Source organism: Esox lucius, chromosome 20 (genome assembly GCF_011004845.1).
Source record: "Esox lucius isolate fEsoLuc1 chromosome 20, fEsoLuc1.pri, whole genome shotgun sequence".
NCBI lineage: Eukaryota > Metazoa > Chordata > Actinopteri > Esociformes > Esocidae > Esox > Esox lucius.
This window is the reverse complement of record NC_047588.1, coordinates 41,976,160-41,990,556: the sequence shown is the minus strand read 5'-3', so window position 1 is coordinate 41,990,556 and position 14,397 is coordinate 41,976,160. Positions and strand designations below refer to the sequence as shown.

The 14,397-nt window shown below is 46.7% G+C and overlaps 1 protein-coding gene across 3 annotated transcripts in view; it reads right to left on the bottom strand.

Annotated features, from left to right (window-relative positions):
- pard3bb (par-3 family cell polarity regulator beta b) overlaps positions 1 to 14,397 on the bottom strand; it is a 332,127-nt gene that overhangs the window by 255,816 nt on the left and 61,914 nt on the right. For 2 of the 3 annotated variants that reach the window (XM_029115967.2, XM_034288552.1), the window contains exons 4-5: positions 10,326 to 10,500; positions 1,320 to 1,432 (exon numbers count right to left, since the gene is read on the bottom strand). In XM_029115967.2, the coding sequence (XP_028971800.2) occupies positions 1,320 to 1,432; positions 10,326 to 10,500 (288 nt within the window). Of the gene's footprint in view, positions 1 to 1,319; positions 1,433 to 10,325; positions 10,501 to 11,478; positions 11,586 to 14,397 lie in introns of those variants that run through there. The other variant, XM_034288553.1, reaches the window with a different exon arrangement.

The following is a 14,397-nucleotide window of genomic DNA, read 5'->3' as shown; positions in this document are numbered from 1 at the left end:
AAATAAATGTTATAAAATACATTTTATTAATGATTAAACTGTCTGGTAACTGACAGTCAGTCAGGCACTCAAAACCCTCAGTCACAGCCTCATCATCCAGTTACATCCTGGCCCTGTAGACCGTCACAGCCTCATCATCCAATTACATCCTGGCCCTGTAGACTGACAGCCTCATCAACCAGTTACATCCCGGCCCTGTAGACAGACAGCCTCATCATCCAGTTACATCCTGGCCCTGTAGACTGACAGCCTCATCATCCAGTTACATCCTGGCCCTGTAAACTGACAGCCTCATCATCCAGTTACATCCTGGCCCTGTAAACTGACAGCCTCATCGTCCAGTTACATCCTGGCCCTGTAGACTGTCACAGCCTTATCGTCCAGTTAAATCTTGGCCCTGTAGACTGACAGCCTCATCGTCCAGTTACATCCTGGCCCTGTAGACTGACAGCCTCATCGTCCAGTTACATCCTGGCCCTGCAGACTCTGTCTTGCAGAACCCTAACAAGGTGTCACTGGATGTTTCATGCATATTAATATCCAAGTCTGAACTTGATGAGCAGACAGGATTGGTGCGACATATCGACCACATCAGAATCCTGGCTTCAGAAGTCCCCATTCCTGGCTGCGATATAATCCGCCAAGACAGGTCCACGGTGAGGGGCCAGGTATCGTAAAGAGAATCTTCCGATGCTGCTCTGTGTTTGCCTAAGCAGTTTACATGTAAAAGTCAAATTCTCTAAAAACAATACTCTGCCTGTGTCTGTCTGCCAGAGACCATTCAGCTCTCTACAGACTCTCACCTGTTTCTGACCCCTGACCTTTCGTTTGGAGTTTGTTACTAGGTGATTGACCAGAACCATTCAATAACAGCTAGATGCCATAAATCTCTATTGAATAATTCAGGAAAACACCAGATAGAAACCTTACAATCATGAATAAGAAGATAATCACATTCATATTATCCCCACTAACATGCCTGCCAAGTTCACCTGGGCAGATTCAGCAGAAACCTCCGCCGACCGGTCACTGCTTCACATGGCAAAAACTGCATGAGCCACCGGTTCACCCACGATTTACCTGAGCTGATCCAAGTCCCCAAAGTAACCGGCGTACAGCCCTCCGACTGGCAACTCATCAGGCAAACTATCAACCAGAGAACTCTATGAACCAGAGAGCCTATTCAGAACGCTATGGCTGAGTTGAACAGAAAATCCAGATTCAGGTTCTGTGCCACTAAGAGTGAGGTGTGGCAGGTTAGGTGTGCCGGGGAGGGTGGATCAAGGCAGAGAACGGTACAGCGGGGGACCACTTCCTACCATCGGGGGAGCACGGGGTCTGCAGGGGGGGTCCTGAGGGAGGCCGTGATGTGGGGTCTCCAACGGGGGGCTCAGGGCAGAATCACTGCTGCTCCTCACCAACAGAGGAGTGTCTGGAGGAGAACACACAGGGAGGGAGGAACACTGTTAAACAAAGGCAATAACACCTCATAATAACACATACGAATATAAATATATACACACACATATACACAGACACACACACACACACAGATGTGATCATAAGTCTGCATACACTGGCAGAAATTGTGAAATCTTGGCACTGATTTTGAAAATATCACTGATAAATAAAAATAGTATTTTATTTAAGGATAGTGATCATATGAAGCCATCTTTACCACATAGCTGTTTGGCTCCTTTTTAAATCAGAATGATAACAGAAATCACCCAAATGGCCCTGATCAAAGGTTCACATACACTAAGCATGGTGATGATACTACTGAGGTCCATAGTAATCATCAGCACTAAGCATGGTGATGATACTACTGAGGTCCATGGTAATTATCAGCACTAAGCATGGTGATGATACTATTGAGGTCCATGGTAATTATCAGCACTAAGCATGGTGATGTTACTATTGAGGTCCATGGTAATTATCAGCACTAAGCATGGTGATGATACTATTGAGGTCCATGGTAATTATCAGCACTAAGCATGGTGATGATACTATTGAGGTCCATGGTAATCATCAGCACTAAGCATGGTGATGATACTATTGAGGTCCATGGTAATTATCAGCACTAAGCATGGTGATGATACTATTGAGGTCCATGGTAATCATCAGCACTAAGCATGGTGATGATACTATTGAGGTCCATGGTAATTATCAGCACTAAGCATGGTGATGATACTATTGAGATCCATGGTAATTATCAGCACTAAGCATGGTGATGATAATATTGAGGTCCATGGTAATTATCAGCATTAAATAAGGTGATGATAATATTGAGGTTCATGGTAATCATCAGCATTAAATAAGGTGATAATAATATTGAGGTCCATGGTAATTATCAGCATTAAGTCAGTGTGTAAGAACAGACAGAGCCACCAGACACATAACTCCTACAAGAACAGAAATTTGAAAAAACCCAGAACAAACCCATGCTGATGTCAGTTCCTCTCTGGTGCAAGACAGCTGATAGCTGGTGAAACAGCATTCATGAAGACACTAAGCTATGCTAATGACACTCCATCTACTTTGTGCAGGAGGCAGGCATCGAAGAACTCACTTCACCATCAGGCCACAGCGTCTGTTCTCAGCAATGTCTCGTATCAAGCCAAAGCTCTATGACTCCATAAAACACAAGAGCTGGCCTTGTATCCTAAAGGCTATTTTTCACTGTACAGGAGTCCAAACTGGTTTTTGGCTCAACACGAGGCCGCCAGCTGATCATAATGACAGAGACAGAACTGAAACCCAGGGTTTCCGGCCTCTGAATGCAGGTGAATGGGCCATGTATCAGAATGTCTGAACCTATAAACAAGGCATCTTCTCTGCGGCAGCGAGGAGGAGGGAAGGACACGTTAAGATGCAGCGAGAGAGAGAGAGAGAAAAGACTGCGTTTCTCTTCCTAAGCGTTGCGACAATCTGGGCATAAACTCCCCACTTCCTCGTCACTCAGAGACAGAGAGACAGGGCCGCGTGTGTAAAAACAGATGGAGTCATCCAAGGCCAAAGCAGCACGTGTGCTCTGCGGCCTCACCCGGCTCGGTTTCAAAGGCCCCGTCAGTCACCCTGTCACACTCCAGCTAAACAAACACAACCAACCTTGATCACAGACGCCCGGGTGGCGACAACGTCACCACGGTGACACGGAGAGACGGATTCATGTCTATTAATATCGGCGTGGATGAGGCCGCGTGAACAGCGACTAAGAATACGATCGACCGGGGGGTCACCGTTCCCACGGCGTGCTTTAAGAGTTGTCACCGCGCGAAGCAATCACTTGCGGTTTCGGCGAACTACAAAACCCAGAGCTGAGCGTGCTCAGGCTCACGAGGACGCGGCTATTTCGGTAACTTTGTCGAGTAGTCCTGCCAGACCAGGAGAATGAATAGCCTCATCAATCTGATTAAACCTCCAGGCTCCAAATCAAGACGTCAAAACGCTCCGGAAACCATAATCACACATTCAAAAATGTGAGTGAAATCATTGCTTTTTCATGAGCTTTTCAAACTGCACGCCATCCATCATTCCAACTGATCCGTGATTAGTAATGTCTGGGGACCACTGGGCAGCATGGAGGGGAAGACAGGGATGGGGGGCAGAGAGAGATGTCTGACTATTGAGCTGCCTGATCACTGGTTCCTTCTTGGGTCTGAGTGATTCCCGGGTTGTTGTTCTTAAACGTATGATACGAGCCCCTGGACCGGTACTGCCGCAGTGTGGGTTAGAATCTGGACCGCCACCCGTTCAGAAACAATCTCTCTCTTATCTTGTCCCACCGTTTCCTATGAATAAAATGCCTGAATATATTATCATGTATAATAAACATATCAGACCTACGACAGCCAAGACCCCCTCACCCAGAATATCAATCTCTGTCTCCCACTCTCCCTCCAGAGTCAAACAAAACTAAAATATTTACAACAACAAAATTAATATCCACATGTAAATATTGTTTCAATTAAAACTATATTATGTTAATTGAAACAATCTGATCGAGGAAATTGAAGTTATGTTTGGACAGCTGGTAGAAATACCTATCAGAAGATAAAAGCAGTGGTTACAAAACATTACTTAACACATTAATATTAATAGCATTCATATTTATAGGAAAAATATGACTTCAAGGCACATGTGGGATCAATCCATGACAGATGTCAGCTACTAAGAGAGTTACCAAGCCTACACCAAATGTAGATGTCAAATGTTATTTGTAGGGTCAAATATTGATTCCCTTTTTCTCCCAAAAAGCACCCCTGGTGCACTTAAGACCGGGTGGGAAATGGATTAAATCGAACTTAAAATCAATCCCTCTTTCAGGATGACACAATGAAGGAGCAAAAAGAAAAGTAGGGAAAAAGACAGGAGTAGAAGTAGAGAAGGGTTTGTGGGTGGGGGGGGACGTTGGGGAGGGAGAGGGAGAGGGAACGGGGGGGGGGTTGTGGGGGGGGGGGGGGTTTGGGGAGGGAGGGGAAGGGGTTTGGGGAGAGAAGAGGGGGTCAACTGTTGTGCAACTAGGATAGAAAGTCAAAGCTACTATATTAGAAATCCTGAGCCAGGAGAGGACAGGATGGAAAAGGAGGGGAGGGGACGGGAGAGTGCCCTACTAATACACACTAGCCTGGTCAAAAGTAGTGCACTAAAAACAGAACAGGGAGACCGTAGGGAACCAGAGAGACACGCTGCTGACAGTGATGCAGAACACAGTTCCTGTCCTCGGACCACGGTCTAACAGACCTGTTATGCTCCGACTGCAGGCAGCGAGACAGCCGTACCCCATCCCCCTGCCGCTCCAACCGCCGCTCCAACCGCCACAGTTTCCACCATTCTATGGTTCTTTCAAAAGCAGTCGTTGATGTGAACTTGAAATATGCTGACATCGACTCCTGACGCTGCACCAAACTGCACTCGACTCACTACGCGGTGTAAGGCACTAGTTCTGATCAGGCTCGAGCCAAAAGGGTGCTGACTATTTAGGGAATAGGGTGCTGACTATACAGGGAACAGGGTGCTGACTATACAGGGAATAGGGTGCTGACTATACAGGGAATAGGGTGCTGACTATACAGGGAATAGGGTGCTGACTATACAGGGAATAGGGTGCTGACTATACAGGGAATAGGGTGCTGACTATACAGGGAACAGGGTGCTGACTATACAGGGAACAGGGTGCTGACTATACAGGGAACAGGGTGCTGACTATACAGGGAATAGGGTGCTGACTATACAGGGAATAGGGTGCTGACTATATAGGGAATAGGGTGCTGACTATACAGGGAATAGGGTGCTGACTATACAGGGAACAGGGTGCTGACTATACAGGGAATAGGGTGCTGACTATACAGGGAATAGGGTGCTGACTATATAGGGAATAGGGTGCTGACTATATAGGAAATAGGGTGCTGACTATTTAGGGAATAGGGTGCTGACTATTTAGGGAATAGGGTGCTGACTATACAAATTTTAGGGGTACGCTGGGCAGATGGTGGCCTCAGAGGAGGATTGGAGACAGGTAACACAGGGGTCAAGGTTCACAGAGGAGGATTGGAGACAGGTAATACAAGGGTCAAGGTTCACTGAAGTCGTGGTGCCAAAAGACACTACCTGAATTCTCTTCATCTCAAGCCCTCGGTCCCCTAATCTTCATCTCCACTCCTTTCGACGCTCACCCTCTCCTCATCACAATCACCACACCTCCCTCCCCTCTTTTGTCTTTCCTTCCTGCTCCCCCCGCTCTCTCCCTCCCCACGTTCCTCAGGGAACACACGCCGGATCCAAACTAAAACACACGGTACATGTTACACACTAGACATCATGCAGGACATTCTCATGCACATTGACATCAGGCATTCCACATCCACATCACAGTCCCATGGTCCTCCAGGCGTTCTTGGACAGTTCAGCGTTTCATGTCAGTCTGACTAACATTAGGGGAACGTTCACCCAACCAACTGCCAGTTACATCAAACCCAGCACATATCCGGCGGCGGCATTACATCACCCCCCCTCAAAAAACCTGTTCTCATTTACCGGCCATGTTTATCCAAGACTGGCGTGTCTAAGGAACCACTTTATAAGGGGCCAGGGGTCAAGGTTCAGAGGGCAGAGAGGGTCCTGTGCAGCAGCTTAATAGAAGGAGGTTGAGAGTGTCAGAGGTAATTTACTACCTGGCTGTGATTCGTCACCCCCTCGGGACACATTACCTTGAGAGGGCCAGACCAAATCAAAGACCTGTCGAGGTCATTCAGGTTAGACAGAGTACCGTGTCCAACACAAAGCCATACGGCCCTGGTCAAAATAAGTGCATTAGTTATGGGCTGACGTTGTTTTGGATGCCACTAAAGTCTATCTGAAGTCACCGAGTACTAAAACCAATAACTATGGACTGAAACTTGAAGTGGCTATAGAATGCAAATTACATGATAAAGACACTCTTTCTTTAAATATATATTTATACAATGCCTATTGATGTAGTAAATAAGATAGGTAAGGTATTTAAAGAGGCAACATGTACAGAAGGGTTAAACAATGAGAAGGTCCCAGCAGTAAAATGGTTATGCAGTGAGAGGGTCCCAGCAGTAAAATGGTTTTGCAGTGAGAGGGTCCCAGCAGTAAAAGGGTTTTGCAGTGAGAGAGTCCCAGCAGTAAAAGCGTTAAACAATGACAGGGTCCAGTGGGTCTACTCTCCAGCCTGTCCAACATAATGACAGGTTCTACTCTCCAGCCTGTCCAACATAACGACAGGCTCTACTCTCCAGCCTGTCCAACATAACAACAGGCTCTACTCTCCAGCCTGTCCAACATAACAACAGGCTCTACTCTCCAGCCTGTCCAACAGAGAAGATGACAGGTTCTTTTCTCCAGCCAGTCTAACAGAGAAGATGACAGGTTCTACTAGCCAGCCTGTCCAACATACAAGATGACAGGTTCTACTCACTAGCCTGTCCACAGGTTCGATTCTTCAGCCTGAACTCTTCAGTTTAGGGGGTATGGTTTTGGTCAGTTTAGGGTGAATCGTTTAGACTACCCCTTTATTAAAATAACATTAAATCAAAGTGAATCCAATCCACCCAACAGTCTGCAATTCCTTCTCAGGGCCGGCTGGTGAAGACGTGGTGTGACGTTCTGCTTTGTGAACTAATTGACCCAATATAACAAGTCACCAAAGCATTAAATAGCATTAGGCCTGTGGCAGGGACCCGGTCACATCCCAGGGACTCCCCAACGCAACCGGTTACTGAGCAGAGGATCAGAGGCCAGGGAAGAGGACAGACAAAATATGAGGTCTTCTCTTCCTGTGCTTAGTCATGGCCAAGTGGAGCCAGGGAAATTGGCATGGGCTCAGAACTGGGTGATAATTTAACAGGGGTGCTGCGAGGTTTGGGGTAAATTCACCCAGGCTACAAAACATTAGAATAGACAACCATTCTGGATACTGGTACTGGAGGAAGCCTGAGAGGCAATGTACTTAACTATAGGGGCTGAGGGGTTTTGGGGAGTGGAGGGGTAAAAGCTGGGGTTTTGGGGAGTAGAGGGGTAAAAGCTGTGGTTTTGGGGAGTAGAGAGGTAATGAATTGGGTTTGGGGGTGCCAGCTTGTATGTGGGGATGGCCTGGGTGTTCTTCAAGGCTAAGTTTTGGGACCACTATTGTTTTCACTATATAAGCTGCCTCCTGGTGACGTCTTCTGGAATCACAATGTCAATTTCCACTGCTATGCAGACAACACAGAGTTGCACATTTCGATGAAAAAGGAAAAAGCCCCAAAAATAACAACCGTGGAAGCGTGTGTATCAGACATACGGGAAGTGAAAACATCTTTTTTTTTTCTTTTAAACACCTTTTAAACAAAAAATAAAATGTTTATTTTAGGACCCAGGAAATAAAGAGATTTGTTGTCAGGTCTCACAGTGAATCTCACCAGGTATGGTCTAAATGCAAAAAGAAATTACTTTTAAGATGATTCTATTACTATGGTCTTCCCTCTGGTTACCCTGACAACTAGCTATATTTTTGCTAGATATATTTCTTAATTCTTACTACGTAGATGTTGGGTACCATGTGACAAGACTTTCATTACGCAGGATGAGGCAGTGTTATTCAGGATGACGCAGTGTTATTCAGGATGACGCAGTGTTATTCAGGATGACGCAGTGTTATTCAGGATGACGCAGTGTTATTCAGGATGACGCTGTGTTATTCAGGATGACACTGTGTTATTCAGGATGACACTGTGTTATTCAGGATGACACTGTGTTATTCAGGATGACACTGTTATTCAGGATGACACTGTGTTATTCTGATCAATAAACGATGAACTTGAACTTAACAGAACGAATACATTTCAATTTGGGCTGGCCAACCCTGTTCCCGGAGAGCCACGGTCATGTAGGTTTTCTCTTCAGCCTCATTTGTGACTAACCTGAGTCTGCTTTTCATCCAACTACTAATTAGAATCAGGTGTGCTGAATAAGAGTTGGAGAGAAAACCTACAGGACTGTGGCTCTCCAGGAACAGGGTTGGCCAACCCTGATCTAGAAATTTAACTAGAATGAAAAATGTTGATCGCATTACTCCAGTATTAGCCTCTCTACACTGTCTGCCAGTTAGGTTTTACTGTTAACTTACACAACATTACTTGGACTGGCTCCTACTTATCTCATTGAATTGGTCCAGCCATACATACCAATGCAGGCCCTCTAATGTACCTAGAATTTCTTAAACACCTGGAGGCAGGCCTTTGTCCAAAAGAGCTCCACTTCTGTGGAATGATCTGCCAATTAAGGTGAGAGAGACAGATTCAGTGTCAACCTTTAAGAGTCTACTAAAGACCGATCTCTTCAGGAAGGTCTATGATTAAGTGTAGTCTGGCCCAGGGATGCGAAGGTGAATGAAAAGGGGCTGGATTCACAAGCCACCCTTGCCGACTTCGCCTAGTGGGCTCATCTCCACTGGAATGTCCTCTCTCCAATGATACTCAGGGGGCGGAGTCACATACAGGCTCTCATCTCCACTGGAATGTCATCTCTCCAATGACACTGAGGGGGTGGAGTCTCAGGCAGGCTCTCATCTCCACAGGAATGTCCTCTCTCCAAAGCCACATTGGCTTACTCGTTTCCACTTGCCGTCCTCGTCCAATGGGAGAGAACTCTGTGGGCGATACTCGGCTCTCTTTCTTGGTGGTTTTAGTTGGTTGGTGTCCCTTTGCTTTAAATGCTTTAAAGTTCCTGATGTCCTTCTGGATGTAACGGTTAGATGATTACCCTCAAAAGAGAACCCCTTTACCCCCCATTCCCACATCCCTTATCTCACAGGTGTTGTAGGGACCATAGATGGCAGAGAGGTTGACGCAAAGACAACCAATACTGAGCGAAGACACAACCCCTCAACCTTAAACAGGAGAGCCAGGGAGCCCGTCTACTGAACGCAAACGTTACAAAGTATGTTTAACATCAGGAGACAGAGCCATCACAAGACACACAAACACACACACACACACCTGCACTGTTGAAACTCTCTCAGGAAGGTTGTCAGTGAGTACATGTTCTACCTCACACAGACAAGCTCCATTACTAACACGCCAGTAGGACGGACACACACACACACACACACACACACACACAATCCAGGGGACACGCTATACGGGAGTCCCAAATGGTGCCCTATTGCCTGCACAGTTCACTGACTTAGAGGCTCTGGTGAGAGAACCGGGCGCTATCTGGACCACAGCCAGACCTCCGCGTGGCCTCCTGGGTCTCTGGTGGGTGACGTCACAGGTCCAGCTCTGCCGTCCTGGACTACATCCATCTGTTAGACAGAACTAATGTTTCCCATGTCCATGAGGGCCCTTCGCAATGAACAGAAACAGATCACGGACGACTGGGTCTCTGGTGGGAACTGGATCCATTTAACCCTTCCAAGCCTGATCTGAGGACATCCCAGAACCAACTTGCAGAACCGATTCAACTCTGTCAACATTTGTTAAATCATTATTTACAAGGGGAATAAAACAATATTCACGATCTTATTGACCGTCTTAAAACCCCAAAAAATATTTTTAAGAGGTTGTGTACAGCTTGTTTGGTTGGTAGCTCTGACATGTAGAATGAGACTGTGATTGGTCCATTCCCACGGTGACAATGTTGATTGACACCCACTGGAACCCATTCAGTTTGACCATAACAACTTCCCGTGCGGCAATAACAGTCTGCCGTTTGCAAGGCCATGGTGGCTTAATTACCACTGAGGGCCAGTAAAAATAATTCCATAAAATGCCACTACTGCAAGTTGTTCTGGGTAATTTATATAAGGTCATACGTACTGGACTTGAGAGTGGAGGAGTTGACTTCTATCTCTCCTCCTCTGATTGGCTGGAAGACGGAGAGTTCAGACTCATAAGGGTCTTGGTTGGGGCTGGGCCTCCCTATTCCTTCTGCTCCTCCAGGACTCACAGTCCCTCTCTGCTGGGCCTCCTGCTCTTCATACACAGCCATGAGCTAAAACCAGAGAGAGAGAGATGGAAAGAAAGAGAAATGAGAAAGACAAAGATGGAGGGAGAGAGAAATAGAGGGATGGAGAGAGAAAGAGAGAGAGAGAAAGAGGGATGGAGAGACAGGGGTGGAGGGATGGAGAGACAAATTATTTTATTGTTTTTAAAAGTATACATATAGAAATGTGTTAACAATTGGATGAACCTTTTTTATTTATATATATTTATTTTTATTATTTCATTGTTTTATGATTATCATTACATTGTAAAATGCTTTGGCAATATTGTTGAATTATAACTTTAATGCCAATAAAACCCATCTGAATTGAATTGGAGAGGGACAGGAGAGCACATCTTTCGGTTCACGCTTTACGTCAAAAGTCAGACAACAGCTGAAGATGCCAGAGGCCTTTTGAGCGTCACAGAGGTGAATGGAGGTGCTGCTGATGTAGCAGGGAGCGTAGTACGTGAACCAACATGAAGAATTCAGACGTGTAGTACAAGAACCCAAACACCACCCTACACAGGGAAAGCACGGCTCCAACAACCCCAGACAACCAGGCTAATGAAATAACCATGTTCTCTGACAACCTGGAGTCCTTCAGATGATGTCCGTCGGCCTGGCTTTTGAAAACACACCGCTCCCAAGAAATCAGAGAACAGCCGAGACGGATCAGTAGAGAAAGATCTAACTTATCAATGAATCAATCAATTAATGAAACAAAGGAAGCTTAAACGCAAATCCCTCACCAACAACTCTACTGGCTCGATACGTTTGTCAGCGCCAATCAGTGTCCTAATTCACTACATCCCACGACGCCTGACGCCCTTTGACCCACGATTCAGGAACACATCCACATCGCCAGGCATCAGAGTAACCACACCCCCACTGGTGACCCCAACATCATGGCTTCCATCCACCGGCTTCTCTGTTCAACTCTATCCCTCTCTCGTTTATTTTCTTCCTGTCTCGCCCTGCCTTTACCTTCTGGATCAGGACGCTGTAAAGGATGTCCAAGGAGCCCAGCATGGTGAAGCTGTGGGTGTGTTACAGTCAACAGGTTTCCATTCCACTGCCTGTGCTTCAGTGCGGTGTGCTTAGGCAGAGGTCTGGACGGCCCTGGTTATATAGACACCCACGCTCCCCTCGGCTGCCTGTTAACCAGACAACTGACTCGGCAATCAGCTCCACAACAGTGCTGTTCTGGGGGCCTCCACGGGAGCTGCTGTGTGTGTGCTTGTTTGTTCCTACTATAACAGCAGTGTTCTAGGGGCCTCTAGACCCTAGGTGGGGCCAACCTGAATAGGACGACAACAGAGCGGTCCACAACTCCCCAGAGAAAAACAGACGACTGTACCAGCAAAGCCAGAGGTTTCCTAAACACGTGTAGTCAAGCGCAAGCTTACACACACACGCACACACACACACACGCACACACACGCACACACACGCACACACACGCACACACAGACACGCACAGACGCGCACAGACGCGCACACGCGCGCGCACACGAAAAAATTTGAAAAGGGGAGAGATACAAAGAGAGATGGAGGATACAGTCACTACTAATGAAAGAAGTGGTGTTCAATAAATCTATATTAGACAATCAGCCTCCACCCAGACCACTACTATATCAACATCTACGTCCAGCCTCCACCCTGACCACTACTATATCAACATCTATGTCCAGCCTCCACCCTGACCACTACTATATCAACATCTATGTCCAGCCTCCACCCAGACCACTATTATATCAACATCTACGTCCAGCCTCCACCCTGACCACTACTATATCAACATCTATGTCCAGCCTCCACCCTGACCACTACTATATCAACATCTATGTCCAGCCTCCACCCAGACCACTACTATATCAACATCTATGTCCAGTCTCCACCCAGACCACAACCACAACAACATCCATGTCCAGTCTCCACCCAGACCACAACCATAGCAACATCTATGTCCAGTCTCCACCCAGACCACAACCATAGCAACATCTATGTCCAGTCTCCACCCAGACCACAACCATAGCAACATCTATGTCCAGCCACCACCCAGACCACAACCACAACAACATCTATGTCCAGTCTCCACCCAGACCACTACTACACTCACCTAAAGGATTATTAGGAACACCTGTTCAATTTCTCATTAATGCAATTATCTAATCAACCAATCACATGGCAGTTGCTTCAATGCATTTAGGGGTGTGGTCCTGGCCAAGACAATCTCCTAAACTCCAAACTGAATGTCAGAATGGGAAAGAAAGGTGATTTAAGCAATTTTGAGCGTGGCATGGTTGGTGGTGCCAGGCGGGCCGGTCTGAGTATTTCACAATCTGCTCAGTTACTGGGATTTTCACGCACAACCATTTCTAGGGTTTACAAAGAATGGTGTGAAAAGGGAAAAACATCCAGTATGAGGCAGTCCTGTGGGCGAAAATGCCTTGTTGATGCTAGAGGTCAGAGGAGAATGGGCCGACTGATTCAAGCTGATAGAAGAGCAACTTTGACTGAAATAAACACTCGTTACAACCGAGGTATGCAGCAAAGCATTTGTGAAGCCACAACACGCACAACCTTGAGGCAGATGGGCTACAACAGCAGAAGACCCCACCGGGTATCACTCATCTTCACTACAAATAGGAAAAAGAGGCTACAATTTGCACGAGCTCACCAAAATTGGACAGTTGAAGACTGGAAGAATTTTGCCTTGTCTGATGAGTCTCGATTTCTGTTGAGACATTCAGATGGTAGAGTCAGAATTTGGCGTAAACAGAATGAGAACATGGATCCATCATGCCTTGTTACCACTGTGCAGGCTGGTGGTGGTGGTGTAATGGTGTGGGGGATGTTTTCTTGGCACACTTTAGGCCCCTTAGTGCCAATTGGGCATCGTTTAAATGCCACGGCCTACCTGAGCATTGTTTCTGACCATGTCCATCCCTTTATGACCACCATGTACCCATCCTCGGATGGCTACTTCCACAGGATAATGCACCATGTCACAAAGCTCGAATCATTCCAAATTGGTTTCTTGAACATGACAACGAGTTCACTGTACTGAAATGGCCCCCACAGTCACCAGATCTCAACCCAATAGAGCATCTTTGGGATGTGGTGGAACGGGAGCTTCGAGCCCTGGATGTGCATCCCACAAATCTCCATCAACTGCAAGATGCTGTAGAATTAAGGCAGTTCTGAAGGTGAAAGGGGGTCAAACACAGTATAAGTATGGTGTTCCTAATAATCCTTTAGGTGAGTGTATATCAACATATGTCTAACCTCCACCCAGACCCCAATCATACCACAAATGTCCAGCCTCCACCCTGACCACTACCATATTAACATCTACATCCAGCCTCCACCCAGACCACAACCATATCAACATCTACGTCCAGCCTCCACCCAGACCACTACCATATCAACATCTACGTCCAGCCACCACCCAAGACCACTACCATATCAACATTTATGTCCAGTCTCCACCCAGGCCACTACTATTTTAACATATTTCTAGCCTCCACCCATACTATTACCATACCAACATCTATGTCCAGCCTCCACCCAGACCGCTACCATATCAGTATCTACGTAGCCTCCACCCAGACTATTACAATATCAGCCTGATCCATCAGCTCTGTACCAGCTGTTGTTCTTCACAGTCTCCATTCTCGCTCTCACTCGTCCTTTTTGCCTCTCTCTGTTTTTGATGATGGCCGTGTGGTTCCCCTCCTCTCCCTCTGGCTGGGGCATGATCAATGTGAAAGGCTGCTGATTTATTTAGGCGAGCAGGAGACCACTTCCTTCCTGCCACCTGAGAAGAGGGGGGGGGGTGGGGGTGATAGAGGGGGGTGTGCGTGGGGAGCAACAAATGTCATTAATCTGCACTGGCTGCCA